At 40.5% G+C, this 22463-nt stretch overlaps 1 protein-coding gene across 1 annotated transcript in view; it reads left to right on the top strand.

The window, feature by feature from the left end:
- The window catches only part of LOC136878741 (glutathione S-transferase), a 33294-nt gene that overhangs the window by 5432 nt on the left and 5399 nt on the right, over window positions 1-22463 (top strand). The window contains exons 2-3 of the mRNA XM_067152198.2: window positions 13317-13484; window positions 16590-16732. Of these exons, the coding sequence (XP_067008299.2) occupies window positions 13317-13484; window positions 16590-16732 (311 nt within the window). The remainder of the gene's footprint in view (window positions 1-13316; window positions 13485-16589; window positions 16733-22463) is intronic.

Here is a 22463-nt window from a genome sequence, read left to right as displayed (position 1 = left end):
GAACAGACGTCAAGAAAATCATGACATAAATATTTTCTTCTTCATGTTTGCAAATATTAACTACCAAGTTGAGTTGCAATTGCAGGGTGATATATCTGTGGCTGTTATTAATAAATTTTATAGAAAAAAGAATTACCATCTATTATTCGCCCTGTGATACTATCCGTCTCTGTACCTGCTCCAATATACACCGGACACTACCTGAGATCCTTCCCATGCTCACACCCCACAATAATTTCCCGGTACAATATATTAATTAATAATGGTGCGTGTGGGTAAACTGATGAAGTAGTTTTGTGATTAGTGATAATATATATGTTATATTAATGTAGATAGGTAGATTGATAAAACAAACTGGTTTCGTACAACTAAGAGGCCATTATCAGTGGTATTTCCTGAGAGCCATAGATATTGGCATATTTGACCATTTTAGACTGCACACTCGTAACGATGGAGAAAACACATACAGTTATACCTAGAAAGGTTAGATTTTATTTTTGTCATGCTTAATTTCGTTTCGAGGACAATTTCCGACGTGCGTGCGTAAGGTAGGTACGTAGGTATTAAAAATTAGTAGGTAGGTAACAATTACAAAATAATTTTTATAGGTTTTGATGACTAATCGTACCAAGTCTTCAAATTATTCTCTCCCATTATTTATTTCGATGCAGTACTGTTCTTTTCTTTCCGTTGAGAAAGAGGTTCGTAATTCAGGAGTGGTTCAAGTGTCAACCATCTGCGTGTTGACTCAGAAAGCAACGACACTACAACGCTGCGTATCGTTTAGGTGCAGATCTACGTCCCAGTGCTCCGACGTTTTTGTTGCTGGCCGCGTCAGCTGTGTCTCACTATTTCATGAACATCCTTCCCAATGAAGATGCTGTTGACGTTTGAGATCATGTATCTCATGTATGTAATTTTGTAACCGGATCGGTATTACCCTCCACATATAAACAAACTCACAAAATTCATGCTCTCTTTTTATAATATTATAGTATTATGGATTATTATACATTCTGTAATTACATGTATCCAATGACTTTCTACCAATGGTCGAACTTACTTTTGTAATGTACAAATTAATCAATTTATCTCTTTCATATGATATCCCACTCGGCCGCATTTCATAGGTTTCGATTTCTACCTACCTCAGCCCTCCTGCCTCGCTAACCCCCCGACAGATTCTGCCCAAGTTCCAAATTAATTGTGTAATGTACACATTAAGCTCTTTCATCAGTGGCGTACTCTGAGGGCTACCAAGGCTATCGCTGAAGCCCATACTTCAATTGAGAATGATGGAAGTTTAAAGCACATTATAATGTAAGCATCTGACACATTTTTCCGTTTACAAAACTTGAAAGCAGCGAGAAAAAATGTCGCTCGTATTTCTGAGAGCTAGGCATCGGAGATTGATATCGCAGCCAAGACTCTGGTCCCTCTTCCCTCTACTCACCCCTCGCGGCTTGCTGCTGTATATCGGATACCGGGGTGATAGGTGTGCTAGCCTTCGGTCCGTCAGATCGCCACTGCTAACTATCAACAAGGCGTTACTCATCGTATATACTTCCTCACCTCATACTTCTGACTTAATCATATAGATAACAGAGCGCTGGTATTTCACTTTCGTTTACTTCTACATCCTTGTAGGAAGATACTGCAGAGCTGCTGTTATAGAAGTAATATAGTTTTCTTTTTATAGGTAGATCTGCTGAAATGGAATGCAATATTGCAGGTTCAATTTTGTTGGTTGGAATCAAACCCGTGATCATGGGTTAGACACCACCCCTGATCTTCCAAGGAAGCTAATAAACCAGTGAACGATGGGTACGACCACTGTAAAATTCAACATTTGTATTTAATAATAATAATGGTGCATGGCATCTGTATAGGCTTCGTGGTGAGGATGAATGACGAAGACGTTATAAACATCCAGTCCCCAAGCCAGAGCAATTAACCGTATGAGGGGGTTGATTATGAAAATTGAACCGGGCCATCAGACCAAAGGCAAGCATTCAATCCATTTAACCACAAAACCGGACTCTAATTTGCTAAATCTTAGGCTATCATCTCCACTGATCAGGGGTTGAGCATTGGCAGTAGCAGAGGTCGGGGCAGTAGCTTGTGAAGCAGCCTCCACAACGCAACAGGCTTCTCCGTTGGCTATCGGCTGCAGGCTTGACGTTTACTAAACCAACCACTGGTAGCCCACGTCTTGTTACCAGCATACGCCACTATCTTTCATATAATATCCCACTCGGCCATATTTCCTAATTTTCGATTTTTCATCTCCCCCACCAGACTCCCCTGACTCGGTAACTCCCCTTCCTTGATTCTGCTCAAGTTCCAAATTAATTTTGTAATGTACAAATTTATTCATTTTATACCCCACTCTGTTGTTTTACCTAGGTTTCGTTTTATAACCCTGCCCCCTAACCCTTGCGGGTCAATTTCCAAAAAACGTGTTTCTAGAAAGGGGCTGCCTAGCCGAGGCGGTAGAGGCGTGCTCGATTCGCCCGGAAGGACGTGGGTTCGAATCCTCGTCAGGAAGTCTTAAAATTTAAGAAGTGAGATTTCCACCTCCGGAGGTTCACTCAGCTTACACCAAAAGTGAGTACCAGGTTAACTCCTGGGGGCAAAGGCGGCCGGGCGTAGAGCTAACCACTCCACCCCATCATGTGCCGAGGTTACGATTGGTGGAAGCCTTTACCTTCCACCCCTCCAAGGGCCTTCATGGCCTGGGCAATATGATCTCTGCACAAAATCCAGGGTCATTCCCAAATATCTTGTCTTGGGTTGCCATGGTAGAGAGGTATTGTTAAAAGTCAATGGCGGGGGATCTATTTTGAGTCTAGCAAAGTTCATGGAAACCGTCTTCGACGCGTTAACCTTAACACGGTTAACGTCGCACCAGTCCTCACCAAATAAATATTTAGAGCTCAGATGTCGTTTAGCTATAACGTAGAGTGTAACATCGTCTGCGTATTGCACTGTACGTACGTGCGATAATCTTTGAAGATCGTTCACCATGAGGCTGTAGTGCACCGGTGAAAGTGTGCTGCCTTGGGGTTCTCCCGCTTCCACTCCGCTCACCATCTACACTCACAAAGAACGATCTTCTGTCCAGGAACCTGGCTACCATTCGAGTCAGGTAAGGCCGTACATGGGCATCAAAGTGCATTTTACATAACAACAAAGGGTACCACACTGTATCAAATGCGTGTTCGATGTCCATGAATACAGCCGGGACCGGCAGTTGTTATGTCGTATACCAGTCGTAGTACGTTTTGTCCTGAACCCGAACTGCTCGGGTCGTATTATGTCATGACTGTTGAGGTGGGAATTGAGGTGTCTTAAGACGCATCTCTCAAGTATCTTTGAAATATGGGACAGCAATGAGATGGGTCTATAATTTTGAGGGAAACGTTGGTCCTTTCTGGGCTTGGGGATCATTATTATCTTTGCTATTTTCCAATCACTAGGGAAGTAGCCAATGAAAAATGCAAGCATTGAATATATCTGACTAAAATTTCAATGCATTGGGGGGCAAATGTTTTAAGTGCTCTGTTCTTACACTATCAGGGCCTGCGGCTTTGCCCTTTTTCATAGACAGCACCATGCAGAAAAAGCACATTGCCCGTCTTAAAGATGGCTGACCTAGGCAACGCCGTAAATAGAAAGTAGAGTCAAGACCAACTACAATTACATCAGACCGTAACCCAAGAAAAACATGGCGGATATGGGTGGGCGACATGAGAGGTTGAGGAGAAGATTATGCACGTTTATTCCGAGTCATTCAATAGAAACACCACAAGTTAAGCGTCATGAAACGCAACCTATTAGCTCAAAATATGACTACACCAAGTGTATCCCTATCGCGGAATTCTATTGTGAGTCTAATTGTAATTTCAGTGGGAAGATAACGAAGGGAGAATTATTTTATCAACGTCAGGTTGAGACAGACCCGCATTTTAAAAGTATTTCTATATGAAACTCCAGACAGCAAATAAGATAAATATATATAAACAATAATATTATTAATCATGCATGAAATACTATGCAAAGTCACCATTAACCACAGCCCACTATGTAAAACGTGCAAAGAAATACATTTTCGTACAAAATTTCAACTCTCCAAAATCCACCCGTATTGTTGAGTAGGTACAGTGATATTTGTATGATCCATTTGAATATCTAAAGCACTTGTCACCTTAGAACTCGCCGGAGTTGATGGCAAATTATCCTCTTTTAATTTATGGAAAGGAACGTAATCCACATTTTCACTCACGAGGAATGGGGTTAGGTTTAGTTTACGCACCTTGTTTGTAAATCACTGAAAATTATTAATCGCATCATTCTTGCACCGCCGTTTAAAATTGTTTTCGTTTCACAATCATAACTCTTGGCCACTATTTTCTGGATCTTTCCGGGACTGGTTGACTTTGCATCGGCTGATAGTGGAAAATACTACGATAGGCATCAGCATTCTAATAGCATCACCACCTTCTATGGATATCAATATCTTCCCTAACAACAAATTTGATTATTACAAGTCGTCCATTTCATGACCGTATCGATGAGTATAATCAAGAAGTTAATATAAAGAACCGACTAATCGATACTTTATTTTTTGCCTCAGGCAAAATTGAATATATATTAACACTTACAGAACATGTTTCGACCACTTAGTGGTCATCTTCAGCTGTATAAAGAAAAAACTAAGATGAAAAAACATTAGGACAATAAGCACAAGTGATACTCTTGGCTTATGATGAAAAAAATTGCAGTGTTGACGGTTTGGTAAAACTTCTTTGGTAATTCCTCTGTTATAAATGGCGGTCATCTGATCAGGACATCTTGCCTCTCGTTCTTATTTGGAAAAGATGTTTATTCTGCGCTGTCCAGAGGGTCTGTCTTTGAGCGCGACCTAGTGTAGTAGCGATGTGACACAGTCTGACAGTTCCTGCAATACTCTGGAGAGAAGGGAAGTAGAGTTCTGTCGTCATCTAATATATCATGTGAGGGAGGAGGAAGATTTGGCTGTGCTTCTGCGATGTCGTGTTTGATAATATCTCTTGTCCGTCTTGTCTGTTTCCTGTCTACCCATTCCAAGTATTTACTGATATGCTCGTATAAGAAGTTTTTTGCTCGTTGTTTTCGTTAAGATTCTGTTCACCGTTTTCTAATTTATCAAGAACGATGTGGATGTTTTCCATGTTGTTCATTAGACTTCCTTTATTTATCATACAGATGATTTGAAGGTCCTGTCTGATATTAGTGAATTTGTGGTTCCCATGGCCGAGAATCTTCTGTATTTTTCTGCATTGACGTGTTCTTGATATCTAATTAAGAAGCTCCTTCCTGATTGTCCCACGTATGTTTTTTTACACTGAGTACATGTTAGCTTATAAATGCCAGATTCCTGGAATTCGTCATCCTTAAGTTTATTAGCTTTATTGTGATTAAAGAACCTATGTTTCGTATTGTTTTTGGTTGAGAAAGCTACTTTGGTGTTGTATTTCTTGAATAAGTTGGTTATTTCATAAATCCTCGGGTTATTAAAGGTGAATTTGACATATCTCTTTGCCTTTTAAGTTTAATTTGTTGTTGATATTTGCATTTAGTAATGATTTCATTGATGCATTTCAAATATCACGACATACACTGTACCCGATAGGGACATACGGCGAGGACTAATGGTCAAGTTTAATGGTCTAAGTCAGAGATGTAGTGCCATTTTGAGGAGGGAAACTTAAAATTAATAAGTCTCAACATCCTGGAAGGAGATAAAATCATCCTATAAATTTTATTCCACAATTTTTCTTTATTTATGATCAAGTTGGGCAAGCATTTCTTTGTCTGAGAGCGAGTTCGCGGGAGTTCGAAGCTTGTGACGCTATGGGTGTAGCCTGCCCCAAGGAAGCACCAAGATGAATATTAGGAGATGTTACCCCCACCTTATGCTGTAGCCGAGTGGGAGAGGTAAACCTTTCGAATCGAAATATGGGAGCCATCTTTAAATCAGCATGACCAACTTGATCGTCTACGTTGAAAGAATTCATTAAATACATATTACCGCATTGCCTTTTGATCCAAAAGAGCTAGTCGTAATTGGAGAATTTATTTAGAGTATGTGATGTCCTTTTTAGTAATAATCTGCTGCTGAAAGGAAGAAAAGTTGGTTCCGTAATGACGGAAAGTTACTGCGAACTATCTGGTTTATCTCTTCACACCTCATCGACGAGGACGGGAGAAGTTGAGGAGAGATATGTATTGATTACTAGAGATCCCACGATCGGATTTCGTACGGATATGTCTCATTTACATTAGGAGGTTACCTGTCACCTCATTATCTCACTATTTTGAATCTGTTAGGCCGAGAACAGGCTGTATGCGAGTTTTGAGAGGGTGTAGTTTCATAGTTGTTACAAGGCTGTAGAAGCGTCATCCCACACCTCGCGAGGGGTGGACCTATGTCCAGGCGAGCTCCAAGTTTTTCATTGTCTAGTGAACTGTTGAATTTGAAAACTGCTAAAACTCCTTAATTCAAATGAAATGTGTGCTGAACTAATACGCAAGGCTCAAATAAGTAACTGTGTCGAGTTTTGAACATATTGTGTAAACTCGTAAACATATTTTAATTAATATTACCGGTATTACTTCAACGCTTACCCGAGATAACAGAGGGGACACGTAATAATAAATGCACTGTTCCGGCCTAAGATGCAGGGTTAACTCAGTGTGGAGTCGTGTATACTTTCATGCGGGTCGTATCGTAAAACCTTGTATCAGTATTCCTTGATTCGCGACTTGCTAATCAAAGATCGCGTCGGTTTGTGCGTGGTAAAGCAGACGTGCCTAACGAGGATTCAACCTGTGCATATTCTATGTCTAGATAATTGAAGAGTTTCCATTCGCCAAGGACGATGGAGATTAAACCCAGCAGTCAACTTGTGGAATCAGCGTCCGTCACAATGGAGATGAGCCGGCGCTAAACCTGAGCTGACGAAGCTATGTACAGTGATATAAGGCTGAGTAGCACCATTCTTTATGCATGACGTTGGGGTACGGGAATTTGTTTTGAACTGTAGCTATAAATTGTCAGGCATTCAATTTTATTTAAATATAAATGTGCCTAAGCAGAGCACAGAGCTTTTCCCTTTGTAACAAGTCTGAGCGGCTTTAATTGTAAATATGTGTAAATTTATTTGCGGAGAAAAGTATTTTACTTTCCATTTTATTTGGTGTTCCTTACGTTTCACTAATCGTTTTATATGATGAGTAGTTTTGATAGATTCTGGGTGTGATGATGCAGGGGAAGCTGATCCTTAACCAGCGGAAGCAGTAGTGGTATTATTGAAGAATAAGTTGTGTGAGAGAAGAAATGCGACTGTGAGAATCGCCCAGATGACCGAACCTGCCCTCCAATGAGACATTTAGCTAGGGACTATTTCATGTTATTGTGTTCATTTAACGTGTGTTTGATATTACGCTTTGAACAATGTGAAACGATCATTGTGCTTTTTTTGTTGTTTTATTAACGCGTGTGTTGTTTTAATTACCGTGTGTGTTGTTTTGATTAACGCGTGTGTGGTATGTAAATCGCGTAGGCATGTCAGATAGACACTAGACCCAGCTTTAAAAGATCCGCAATAATAATAATAATAATAACAATAATAATAATAGTTACGGAGATTCCGTGGTTGACAGAGGTGAAAGAAGGTGCGGCCATAAATGGGTCTATCTACTACAGTACAATCGAAAGATTAATTAAAAGCTTTAAAAATCAAAGTTATATTTGTTTACCCTTTTATCCTTTTTTCTAATGCAAGATATTAACAAAACCAGTCGCTCAGCGAGTACAAGATTTCAGGTGCAATAGTTTAAAAACAAAGTAGGAGAAATAAGAAAAACAACAAAATTTGTCAATTAGTCCTCTGAGCTTGAAGCTCCCTATTTTACAAATGTTCCTTGAGCATCGTTGCTCCAAACACTCAAGAGTTAAGGAGACAGGTCTCCCAATTTCCTTTACAGAGTTCTAATAACACTTCTGACTTGGTTCAGTATGACTCTGAACCTCTCATATATTGAATTAAAAATATCAATACAATAAAAAACGTACCTTGCCACCAACAAAATATCCTCCATTTTCTTTGACTCTAGCATCAAGTTTGCTGAGGAATTGTGGTACTGTCTCCTTCAGAGCAATCTCTTTTTTCTTCTGCTTGATTGCCTCATCCGGCTCGTAGAAATATGCTACCAGAACTGGAAGAGAGAATCAACACTGCTGTTATCTGTAATGCCTCAGAGTGCATGAAGAGGGATACAATACTAAGTAAACAATCTCATGTTCCAAAATACAGGATCATACTTGAGCTCCACAGAGTATCGTGAGTGCATAGATATGCCCTTTATATTTTCACTTGGGTGAAAACAGCCTACTTCTTCAACTAGTTCCTTCTCCTATTCATATTTCTGTATTTCCACGTAATTATGTAGCTTTTAACAGGGAATCTCGACAAGACCTTTTGAATGTGGTTAATGAATTACTGTCCCTGACACGGAACGACAAGGAAGTCTCAAACAGGTCACATTAAATACGTAAACACGGCGAGTGTCTACAGTTTTGAAAAGAGAAGAGAAAGTAAGAGGAAATATGCTGAGATGAGTTGGTTAGTACTTTGTGTATTAAAACAAGTATGTAATATTTTCATCGTTTATCGGGTTTTAGGCAGTTAAATTCTTGATAGTGAGGCGTTGTATGCACATCATCACTAGAGTTAACAATGAATCTAAGGCAACAGTTCAAAGCTCGCTGCAGATTCATCCTCTGTTCCTTAGTTTCATTCTATAAGGTGGAATACGTCTACTGTGGCTCACACGTAGGCACTTCCTAGAGCCGACAATGATTGCTTGTGCTTTCGATGGATTTGTGTGAATTTTGTTTGATCGTGCATATTCGGTTAGTTGTTTCAAGTCAGCTTCAAGGTGTTTCAGATGTAAATAATAATTTAAGCCTAGGTCGGACGCGGTACCTTATCCCACGTTTGTCTACGCCCGATGGTGCTTAACTCGGGGTTGTAGCGACGAATTGACAACTTACCGGAATTAGCAGGAATGAAAATATAAAATTTGAATAAAATGTGAGTAAATAAGTTTAGGTTATTTATTATCATTATGTGTGAAACGGAACGTGATTTAAAGGATTTCAATAATTATACTACGTAAAGAAGCAAAATATATCGCCGGTCTCGTTCAACAGCCAAGTGGCCGGCAAGCGCGAGGAGAAGGGGAACGTGCCGGGGAGAACCAGTTGGAGTGGAGAAGGCGGTGCAGAGGGTGTGTCTCCAGACGGGAAGTGTGTGTGCCGGCTTAGCATTGGCCAGCAGGTATTCATTGCTGATCGCGCGGAACTTGAAATGTCGCAACTTTTAGGCCCCTTAGTTAACGTGCTAATGAATGTTGGCGCCTAAAATTGATGCTGGCATTGTTTTTACATGTACCTCAATGTGTTTTCTAAGTTTCATCGCGATCGGCGACTTTACCATTGCCAATGTTCCCTTGTCAGAGGGAAACCATATATTTTGTTTGAGACTCCTGTGGAGTGTTTGTTTGTGTGAGGTTCGAGCCTAACGTGACCTCTGGTCTGACAGGCGTTTTGTTCTTGCGAACGAGTCGATTGATTTATTGCCTCAGCTGATTTATTATCAAATTCAGATACAAGCGGCCCGGTGTTTTGTATTTATTATTTTCGTTATTATTGTTTTCCTGCATATTAAATGGCTAGTTAGGATTTCAGGATCCCTGGAGCCATCGTGGACCTGTGTTCGGTTCTGTGCTTGGGAACAGCTATCTCACAGTGTTGGGACGAATGATGTGCGTCTCACATGCTGCGTGTACATAAAAATGTGTGTTTCTCATGTGTCTTTTTTTGTGTTTCGTGTCTTGTTTGGGTTGCTTTTCAGCGTCGACAATGGCTGTTCTCCATTGGTTTGGCGAAATTGTATATTCAGGTGAAGATTCGATCCGAACCCAAGACTTATGATGCCTGATAAGTTTGTATCATATCATGTCAGGTTATTCCATTGGGGAACCAATTTTTGGTAGGATAGATGCCATTCAGACTTGTCTGCATTCAGTGTTTAATTTAAGTGCCCAGTAATGTGGGAATGGATTCAGTGATTTATGTTAAATGTTTCCGTACACGTCGAGTCATGACATAGTTGCTTTACGAATGGTGGGTACTCAGACTTATCCTTCAATATCAGAATTTAAAACAATCCAAAACGATGTAGAATCAATTCTTATAAATCACTTGTGCATGTGTATCATTCCTAATAATAATCAGAATTTAATAAACCCCTTTGATGTAATATAAACTTGTTTTCATTCTAATATAGATATGACACCCGTCTTTTTCTACCCATTATGCCGCTAAGTTATTTTATATTTGATGCCCACTTGATTTTAATCCGAAAGCGACCCTGAAGATTCAACGCCTGATGCCATAGGGTAGGGGCGGGTGCAACTCAAATCAAGAGAAACACATGCTAGCACTCTAATTTCCGCCATTATGGACAGTTTCAATAGGTCGGTTAAGATGTGAGGTATTTTAGTAGGTCGAGGTAGAGTGCACATCATCTTTGTGGTTTCCATGGTAGTGATGGCAAGACAACCTTGGTATTGATTAATAAATAAATATATTTCCATTCCGTTGACTATTGAAGCTCAACTTGTAGGAATCCAGCTAGATATAGCAGATATATTGAATTCAGGAGGTCATATGGACTGTATCGAAATTGACCTGTCTAAAGCATTTGATAGGGTGGATCATGGGAGACTACTAGCAAAAATGAGTTCAATTGGACTAGACAAAAGAGTGACTGAATGGGTTGTTATATTTCTGGAAAATAGAACTCAGAGAATTAGATTAGGCGATGCCTTGTCTGACCCTGTAATGATTAAGAGGGGAATTCCTCAAGGCAGTATTATTGTTTTCTTATATATACATGATATGGGTAAAGAAGTGGAATCAGAGGTAAGGCTTTTTGCGGACGATGTTATTCTGTATAGAGTAATAAAAAAGTTATAAGATTGTGAGCAATTGCAAAATTACCTCGATAATGTGAGATGGACAGCAGGCGATGGTATAATGATAACCGGGGTTAAAAGTCAAGTGGTGAGTTTCACGAATGGGAAAAGTCCTCTCTGTTTTAATTACTGCGTTGATGGGATGAAAGTTCCTTTTGGGGATCATTGTAAGTACCTAGGAGTTAATATAAGCAAGGATCTTCATTGGGGGTAATCACATAAATGGGATTGTACATAAAGGGTACAGATCTTTGCACATAGTTGTGAGGGAATTTAGGGGTTGTAGTAAGCATGTAAAGGAGAGGGAGTATAAGTCCCTGGTAAAATCCCAACTAGAGTATTGTTCCAGTGTATGGGACCCTCACCAGGATTACTTGATTCACGAACTGGAAACAAATCCAAAGAAAAGCAGCTCGATTTGTTCTGGATGATTTCCGACAAAAGAATAGCGTTACAAAAATGTTGCAAAGTTTGGGCTGGGAAGACTTGGGAGAAAGAAGACGAGCTTGTCGACTAAGTGGTATGTTCCGAGCTGTCAGCGGAGAGATGGCGTGGAATGACATTAGTAGACGAATAAGTTTGAGTGGCGTCTTTAAAAGTAGGAAAGATCACAATAGAAATTTAACGTTGGAATTCAAGAGGACAAATTGGGGCAAATATTCGTCTATAGGAAGGAGAGTTGGGGTTTGGAATAACTTACCAAGGGAGATGTTCAATAAATTTCCAATTTCTTTGAAATCTTATAAGGAAAGGCTAGGAAGCACCAGGTATGGAATCAGCCACCTGGGCGACTGACCTAAATGCAGATCAGTATTGATTGATTGATTGATTGATTGATTGATTGATTGATTGATTGATTGATTGATTGATTGATTGACATGGAAATTTTTTCCTGTGCTATTGAGACGATTTGGGAAATTTTGGTACAAGGCGCACCCCTTAAACGTCCTATGGTTTAAGTGCTTGAGTTTTGTGAAACACACTTCAGCGTTTTATATAAGTAAGTAGTGGTACCTGACGTGCTCTGCTACGCCTCAATAAATAACGTTTTTGTTTTTTCATTCTAGTTTTTATAATGTTCATTAACGTATTCTTTCATTATGTTTGGTTGTTTTATGTAAATTTTTCATTAGAGTTACATGTATTGTTTCACTTTGGAACAATCTGTCCATCAAGATCGTTTCGATCTTAGTGCGAACTTACAGAAGTATTTCATCTTGAAAATAAATAGATTATTTTTAATTTTCAAGAAATTCAAGATTTTTCCTGTACTATTAAAACGATTTGGAAGATTTTGGTATAAATCGCACCTTCTAACTCCCTCTGGTTTAAGAGCTTGAGTTTCGTGAAACATACACTTTAGCGACGTCGTGCCGTGATACCCAGACTTGTTCAATCCCTCTTTGAGTCTGCTGTAAGATCAACCCTTCTCTCCTTGGAAAACTTGCAGAGTCGACCCGAGTTACGTCATTAACACAGTAGCTACCTGTCCCTTATTTCCCGGGGCTTTTCCGAATTTGAACAACATTTCCTGTATAGAGGATTAAAGTCGTTTGAAACGTGAAGTGTCCTGAATGCGTCTTGCTGTCCATGAATGCATTTTATATCAAATAATGCATGTTTGTAGATCTAACGATTTACTGAGAAAGTAGGTCGTGCGGTTACAGTCACGTAGCAGTGAGTTTGGGGTCGAATCCCACCATCGGCAGCTCTGAAGGTGGTTTTCCGTCGTTTACTGCTTTAGCACCAGGCAAATGCTGGGGCTGTATCTTGCTTCCTTTCCACTCCTAGCACTTTCCTTTCCTTGCGTCAACGAAAAAAAAATACAATATGCTTTAGGTTGCAGTGACACAGAGAGGTTTTTGGCGACGGTGGGATAGGAAAGGCCTAGGAGTTATTAGGAATCGGACTTGGCCTTAATTATGGTAGAGCCCTAGCATTTGGCTGGTGTGGACCGTACGTCCAGCCAGTAGAAAGCCTATTATTGCAATGAACGACTGATGACGACATTTAATCACAAAATGAGAACTAAGGACGCGAATCTCTTATTTTCAAAGTTTATTTCAATTGTTTGATTTCCTGTTAATGCAAGTATAAGGTACTAATTTTTGGCTGAACTTTCTGCAGCTATTGCCTTCTGTAGATTTGTATACTATATTCTGTAAGCTTCTTATAAACATGTCTCCAAAATAAAGCCTGTCACTTAAAAACATTTTTTCTCTCCACAGCTACACCTTATGGATTGGTTCCCTATATTGACATTGATGGAAAACGAATCACTCAAGGAGCTGCTATTGCTCGTTACGTGGCAAAACTAGTCGGCCTTGCTGGGAAAGACGATTTGGAGAACTTGGAGATTGATTCCGTTGTTGACACCATCGTTGATCTTTTAATGGGTAAGATGATATATTTGGTAGTAAAAATAATATGTTTTTCCTCAGTGAACTTTTTTTCCATAAAGTCGATCTGCCTATTGGTCTTCCTATGTCCACTCAAACACACAAAATTTGTTCGTCCAGAAGATGACACTGCTTTGAGATGGGATGAACAGATTGTGCAGGTGTAAAATGAAGTATTTCTTTGCCGGACTTCTTTTGTGTGGTTGACTGTACATTGTTACCCGACTCTATGGCCAAATGGTTCGCGTGCTGGTTTTTGTGGAAGAGGTCCCGGGTTCGATTTCCGGCCGAATCGGGGATTTTAACCCTCATTTGTTAATTCGTCCGGCTCGTGGACTCTGTACCTGTGTGTGCCGTCTTCAATATTAGAATTATTCAGCCGTGTTGGAAGACGCGTAAGGACAACAGGTATGATTTCCAAGAAGCCACAAGTCTGCGATAGGATCGTTACATCGGGTGAAACAGAAGAGTCCGTTCTGGAGGCAGCTCGTAATAATCCACACATCAGTACAAGGGCGATTGCACAACAGGTAATCACCAGCCAGCCGTCCGTCTGGCGAATACTGCATGAACATAAATTTCACCCACACCATCTTGAGCTATACCAAGAGTTCCATGGGCAGGATTTCGAAGCTCGAATGGAGTTCTGTGATTGGGTATTCGGCAGTCAGGACAATGATGCAGCATCCGTATCGGAAATCTTGTTCTCGGACGAATCGAGTTTCCAAAATAATAGGAACGTCAATCGCCACAACATGCACTATTGGAGTCCGGACAATCCTCACTGGGCTGAGACGGGCGGCCCATCAAGTACGATGGGAAGTGAATGTTCAGTGTGGAATGTTCGGGGATCGCCTGATTGAACATTATTTCTTTGAGGGCTGTTGGACGGGCTCACACTACCTGCACTTTCTGCGTCAGGACCTCCCACTGCTGCTGGAGGATGTGCCCTTGCACGATCATTTGACGATGTGGTTGCAACAGGATGGAGCTCCAGCACATTCGACATTGCCCGTTCGTAACCATTTGAACGAGCAACTGCCAGGGAAATGGATAGGACGAGAGGACCCTTTTTTTGGCCCACCAGATCACCGGAATTAACACCGTCAAACTTCTTCTTGTAGGGCCATTTGAAGAACGTCGTTTACACTCAAGCGCCGGAAAACCCCGACCAGCTCCGGCAAGTCATCACGAACGCCTGCAGAGCAATTACACCTAGAATGCTTCAGCACGCAAGCCTATCTATAGAACACCGGGCCCAAATGTGCATAGACCAAACTGGTCATGACATCGAACATTTGCTACGATAAAACATTGTCAGGGCAGTGTCATCATCATCATCATCATCATCATCATCTGTTTACCCTCCAGGTTCTGTTTATCCCTCGGACTTAGCGAGGGATCCCATCTCTACCGCGTCAAGGGCAGTGTCCTGGAGCTTCAGACACTTGGTCGGGGATACAACTGGGGAGTATGACCAGTACCTCGCCCAGGCGGCCTCACCTGTTATGCTGAACAGGGGCCTTGTGGAGGGATGGGAAGATTGGAAGGGATAGCCAAGGATGAGGGAAGGAAGCGGCCGTGGCCTTAAGTTAGGTACCATCCCGGCATTCGCCTGGAGGAGAAGTGGGAAACCACGGAAAACCACTTCCAGGATGGCTGAGGTGGGAATTGAACCCACCTCTACTCAGTTGACCTCCCGAGGCTGAGTGGACCCCGCTCCAGCCCTCGTACCAATTTTCAAATTTCGTGGCAGAGCCGGGAATCGAACCCGGGCCTCTGGGGGTGGCAGCTAATCACGCTAACCACTACACCACAGAGGCGGACCAGAGCAGTTGTGTTCCTATTATTTCTGGTCCGTATGTGTCCGGCTTGCTAACTAATCGGCTCTTCTTAGGGCCTCAAACACATTCATTCAGACACAAATAGCATGAAATCGGCTATTGATCTTACATTACACGCAGTACGTATTAAAGGAAAGAATTATGGAAACTTCGCTCTGGACTCGAACCTCCCACCTCACACGTAAGTCCCCTCCGCCGTGCTTTTACCAAGTACGCCACGATTCCATACGTCTCAGTGTGCATCTTATAGCATGTATTAGGTTTACTGCGGTCACAACATCAATTTGGTGTTTCCCCGGTTTGTCAGGTTCATATGATCTAGGAGGCACACGCATGCCTTCCAGTGTTTAATGCGAGTATAATATTACGGCGTCTTGTAATGGTGAGGTGGTAAATACCGAGATATCCGGTTGTGGTGTCTGACCATACCGACAGGGCAGGTGTTTTCAGGACGGAATTAATATTGCGGGTTGCATAAAACTACATTGGAAAGGGCGGCTGAATCACACGGTATAGATACTGCAGAATAAACGAATTATCACATGGCGAACAAAAAGTAAATGCTGACTTGAAACAACTAACCGAATACGCACGATCAAACAAAATTCACACAAATCCATCGAAAGCACAAACAATCATTGTCGGCTCTATGAAGTGCCTACGTGTGAGCCACAGTAGACGTATTCCACCTTATAGAATGAAACTAAGGAACAAAGGATGAAACTGCAGCGAGCTTTCAACTGTTGCATTAGTTTCAATGTTAACTCTAGTGATGATGTGCATACAACGCTTTACAATCAAGAATTTAACTGCCTAAAACCCGATAAAAGATGTAAATATTACATACTAGTTTTAATACAGAAAGTACTAACCAACATATCTCAGCATATTTCCTCTTACTTTCTCTTCTCTTTTCAAAACTGTAAACACGTATTTAATGTGACCTGTGTGAGACTTCCTTGTCGTTCCATGTCAGGGACAGTAATTCACGTGGAAATACAGAAACATGAATAGGAGAAGGAACTAGTAGAAGAAAATATAAAGGGCATATTTATGTACTCACGATACTCTGTGGAGCTTAAGTATTATCCTGTATTTTGTGACATGTGATTGTTTACTTAGTATTGATGATGATGCTTGTTGTTTAAAGGGGCCTAACATCGAAGGTCATCGGCCCCGATTGTTTAATTAGTATTGTATCCCTCTTCATGCACTCTGAGGCATTACAGATAACAGCAGTGTTGATTCTCTCTTCCAGTTCTGGTAGCATATTACTACGAGCCGGATGAGGCAAGCAAGCAGAAGAAAAAAGAGATTGCTCTGAAGGAGACAGTACCACAGTTCCTCAGCAAACTTGATGCTAGAGTCAAAGAAAACGGAGGATATTTTGTTGGTGGCAAGGTACATTTTTTATTGTATTGATATTTTACTATTTTAATTCAATATATGAGAGGTTCACAGTCATACTGAACCGACTCCGTACACAGGGTGGTGGAAAACAACGTGAACTCTGTATCCACAAAGAGGCACACGAGATGCGGTCAGTTTACTACACAGTAACTCTCTTTCAACAACTCACTTAACAGTAACTCTCAAATCACTCTTCCCAATACCTAACTTGTCGCTGTCAAGATCGTCTCCTTACATATATATATATATATATGTGTGTGTGTGCCAGTTCACGTTGTTTCCCACCACATTGTCACATTGTCACACTGATCCAGCACATTACTCCATTTGCTGTCTCATGTTTGTAAAGAGCAATTGAAGAGAGCTCTAGTTTCCTTCACATCCATACTGAACCATGTAGTGGTCATTATCATCATCTGGAGCAGTTTCCAACCACAGGCTGGGTCTGCTTGGAACATAAGCCTCTCCATCCACCACTTCTCTTCTCTCACTGTCGTGTAGTTCTCTCTTCTCCACACCTTTCAGCCATCTGTCCGTCGGTCTTCCTCGAGGTCTCCTTCCCTTCAACTCCATTTATAACATATTTCTAAGTATCCTTTCTTCTCCCATTCTCCTAACATGTCCATAACACTGCAACCTTGATTTTTCTATCTTTTCCTGTAGGGGTACCTCATTTCCCGAACTCTCTCATTTCTTACTCTATCCATTCTTGTTAAACCTACTCGACATCTTTGAAACTTCATTTCCACTGCTTGTGTTCTACTTTTATCCCTCTCCATCATCCGTGTTTCTGATCCAAACGTCATAAACCACACAAAATATGTATTTTAGATAATTCCTTTACATCTCCGCCTCATCCTCTCACACTCTTAAAGGATTCGTTTGCACACCTTCCTCTTTCCATCCTGTTTCCTGCATTTTATTCAATTACATTTCCCAGCTATTTGAAGTTTTCAGCACTCTTCAACTCCTCCCCTCCTAATGTCATGGCATTGTACGTTCAGTTCTTCCCATATATTTAACTCTCCCTGCACGTCACTCTCACTGTTTCCCCATATTAGAAGATCATCTGCAATCAACACTGCTTTCATTCTTCTCTCCCCAATGGTCTGTGCTACCTTCTATATTATATCATCCATCACCACTATAAATAGCAGAGTGAGAGGGCACTTCCTTGTTTTACATCATTCGTTAACCTAAACCTTACAGTTCTTTCACTTACGACTTTGACACAGCTTTCCCTTCCGTCATTCATCTCACCCACGTCACTATCTGTTCATTTACTACTTTTACTCTCATAGCTCCCCAGATCTTGTTTCTACGGACACAGTCATATGCCTTCTCTATGTCCATGAAGGTCAACACTAAATCTTCCCCATACCCAAAGTGCCGTCCTTGTAGTTGCCCCACTTAGAATATGAAGTCAATAGTGGACCTTTCTTGTCCAATACCATACTGTTCTTTTCTGAATTACTTTTCCATTGCCTTTCTTATTCGCTTTCCCAGTACTTTTTCATATATCTTGGCACAGTGACACATCAAGGATATACCAAAGTAGTTCTGACATTTTATTCTGCCTCCTTTCTTAAATATGGGTTCTATCACACCCTTCTTCCAATCTTCTAGTACCGTACTTGTTTCTCATTCCACACTACCCGCATCATCCTGTATACCTACTTCCCCTGTAACTCTTATCGTCTCCACACTTAACGCATCCACTCCTGGTGCTTTTCCCAGTTTCATCTTATTCATAGCTTCCTCCACTTCTGCTTAGGTTAACTCCTCCATTTTCTCATCACACATGCCATCAATTTCCTCAATATAATATTCTTCACTAAATCCAACCACATTCAGTAGGTCATAGAAGTATTCCTTCTACATTAGTCTAATTTCCTTCCTTTTCTCTACTACGTTACTACTTTTAACCTCAATTTTGTCCACTTCACTCTGCCTACACTTCCTTTTATTTATCGCGGTTCCATATAATACTTTCCGATTGCCTTTCCATCACTGTGTCCACTTCTCCATTCGCTTCCTCCTCTTCTCTGTAACTACCTTTTTAGCTTCCATCCGTTTGTTCATATATTCTTCTCTTGTCTCTGGTGTTCTTTTTTGGAACCACAACCGAAAAGTCTTGTTTTTCCTTCCCTGCTGCATTCCTCACTCTATTATTCCACAGTGATGTCTTATTCAATTTCTTCCTTTCACATGCCCTTCCACATGTTGCTTCCAAAGCTTTTACTAATGTAGTTTTGGATCTGTCCCTTTCCTCCTCTCCTGTCCTTGGTTCGTCAGTTAGTAATTTCTTCCTTGTTAGTACCTGATACTCTTCCTTGGTTTCTTTCAGTTTCCATACTTTTATATAAATTTCCTGCGATTCTGCATTTTTTTTTCTTTCAGTATTCGAAGATTCATTGCTAATAGCCAATGGCCATATTCTAAGGTCAATGATGGTATTGCGTTCACATCTGTGATGTTCCACTTTATCTCAGAGCATATCTTCCGCAACTGATTTCGGTGACCAATCCCTGCTATACCATGTTTTCTTGTGGCCCTCTTTCTTCTTAAACTATGAGTTTCCTACCATCAACCAACTCTTCTTGTAAAACTCCAGAAATTTCCTTCCTTCATCATTCCTCTTTCCCCAACCTTCTGGTTAACTCCTGTCCATACCTACGTGCGCATTAAATCTCCCATGGTTAAAATGTACTGGCCATTTAGCTTTTTCTGCAATGAAATCCTCAAAAGCTTCCTTCTCTTGCAGAGTGCAGCCTGCCTGATGGCCATACACCTGATGAACTTCCATGACCATTTCTTTTAGAAATAATTTTATTTTCATAATTCGGTCACTTATTCCTTTAACTTCCACTTTCAGTCCCTTTCTCACTACTGCTCCTACCCACTATCCTTTCCTTCTCCCTTTCCACGTCAGTACCACCAGAAACCATTCCTCAGTTCTTTATTACTTTCTCCTCTCCATCTTGTCACTGCCAAACATTAACTTACTAGGAAACTGAATCTAGCAAAGAAGGCAGCAAAGGATAACATGATGGCATGCATAATTGGCAGTCATACAAATTATAGTGAAAAATTGAAGGGTATGTTTAGGTACTCTAAGGCAGAGACAGGTTCCAAGAAGGACATTCCAGGAAATAATTAATGAACATGGGGAGTGTGTATGTGAGGATCTTCAAAAGGCAGAAGTATTTAGTCAGCAGTAATCAAAGATTGTTGGTTACAAGGATAATGTCCAGATAGAGAAGGAGACTAATGATAAAGAAGTATTAAAATTTACATATAATAACAACGATTTTTACACTAATATACAAAATTGATAACTAGGAAATGGCTGAATTGATAAGATTTCTGGGGATATACTAAAGGTAATGGGTTGGGATATAGTGCCGTATCTGAAGTAGTTATTTGACTATTGTTTGGTTGAAGGAGATATGCCAAACGAATGGAAGTTGCTGTAGTAGCCCCTGTGTATAAAGGAAAGGGTAATAGACATAAAGCTGAAAATTACAGGCCAGTCAGTTTGACATGCATTGCATGTAAGCTTTGGGAAGGCATTCTTTCTGATTATATTAGACAGGTCTGGAAAATTAATAACTGGTTCGTTAGAAGGCAGTTCGGTTTTATGAAAGGTTATTCCACTGAAGCTCAACATGTAGGATTCCAGCAAGATATGGCAGACATCTTGGATTCAGGAGGTAAAATGGCTGTATCGCGATTGACCTGTCTAAAGCATTTGATAGGGTGGATCATGGGAGATTACTGGCAAAAATGAGTGCAATTGGACTAGACAAAAGAGTGACTGAATGGGTTGCTATATTTCTAGAAAGTAGATCTCAGATAATTAGAGTAGGTGAAGCTTTATCTGACCCTGTAATAATTAGGAGGGGAATTCCTCAAGGCAGTATTATTGGACCTTTATGTTTTCTTATATATATATATATATATATATATATATATATAAATGATATGAGTAAAGAAGTAGATTCAGAGGTAAGGCCTTTTGCAGATGATGTTATTCTGTATAGTGTAATAAGTTACAAGATTGTGAGCAACGGCAACGTGACCTCGATAATGTTGTGAGATGGACAGCAGGCAATGGTATGTTGATAAACGGGGTTAAAAGTCAGGTTGTGAGTTTCACAAATAGGAAAAGTCCTCTCAGTTTTAATTACTGCATTGATGAGGTGAAAGTTAACTTTGGAGATCATTGTAAATACCTAGGTATTTATATAAGGAAAGATCTTCACTGAGGTAATCACATAAATATGATTGTAAATAAAGGGAAGAGATCTCTGCACATGGTTATGAGGGTATTTTGGGGTTGTAGTAAGGATGTAAAGGAGAGTGCATATAAGTCTCTGGTAAGACCCCAACTAGAGTATGATACCGGTGTATGGAATCCTCACCAGTATTACTAGATTCAAGAACTGGAAAAAATCTAAAGAAAAGCAGCTCGATTTGTTCTGGGTGGTTTCCGATAAAATATTACTTACTTACTTACTTATTTACTTACTTACTTACTTACTTACTTACTTACTTACTTACTTACTCCTTGACGCTACGGTCCTTGCAGAACCTTGGTCTCCGCAACAATCTTCTTCCAAAGCTCTCTGTCGATTGCCTTGGTCTTCCATCTCCGGACTCCCATGGTACGTAGATCAGCCTCCACCTCTTCTATCCATCGCTTTCTTGGTCTACCTCTACATCGTCTTCCACCTGGATGCCCCTCCAGCACTTTCTTAGGTTCTCTTGTAGTCTCCATTCGATGGACATGTCCTAGCCAACGCACTCTAGCAGTCTTCATGAAAGATACTATATCCTGCTCTTCGTACAGGTCTCTAAGCTCCTGATTAGATCTAATACACCATCCCAGTGCAGTTTTAACTGGCCCAAAAATCTTCCTCAATACCTTTCTTTCCCGTGTCATTAACCTATATTCTTCTGTTTTATTTAATACCCAGGTCTCAGCTCCATATGTAACCACGGGTCTAATGACAGTCTTATAAATGGTCAACTTAGCTTTCCTGGATATTTGTTTATTTCTTAATGTTGGAATTAAGGCAGCATAGCATCGATTTCCTGCAGCCAGTCTAGAATTTATTTCCGTTTTTGTTTCATTTTGTGAAGTAATCAGAGAGCCTAGATATCTAAATTCCTGTACCCTTTCAAAACACTTTTCTCCACACCTAAGTGCATTTGGAGGTTGACTAGATCTGGAACTCACTAGGAACTTAGTTTTGTTGTTATTCACTACCAGGCCAATTTGCTGTGCTCCCCTCTCCAATTCTTCATAGGTTTCGAGAAGTGCATTCTTTGTACGAGAAATAATGGCCACATCATCTGCATATGCCAATATTTGAATTAGTCTATGATATATGTTCCTTTCACGATTTGCAGTGATGGTACGCACAGCTGTTTCTAAAGCAATATTGAAGAGGACAGCAGACATTGGATCTACTTGCCTCAAACCCACTTTTACGTCGAAGGTTCGCGATACTTTCCCTTGTACGCATACCTTAGATTTACTTCCACTCAAATCTGTTTTTACCAACCTAATCAGCTTCCCAGGATAACCAAGGGCTTTCATTTCGATGAGTAGTTTTCCTCTTTGCACTGAATCGTACGCTTGTTTAAAATCAACGTACAGTTGATACAGTGGTATGTTATTTTCATAGCACCTCTCCAGGATGATCCTCATTGTAAA

Source organism: Anabrus simplex, chromosome 8, assembly GCF_040414725.1.
Source record: "Anabrus simplex isolate iqAnaSimp1 chromosome 8, ASM4041472v1, whole genome shotgun sequence".
Taxonomy (NCBI): Eukaryota; Metazoa; Arthropoda; class Insecta; order Orthoptera; family Tettigoniidae; genus Anabrus; species Anabrus simplex.
The sequence above is the reverse complement of the archived record's forward strand: the minus strand, read 5'-3'. Positions and strand labels throughout refer to the sequence as shown.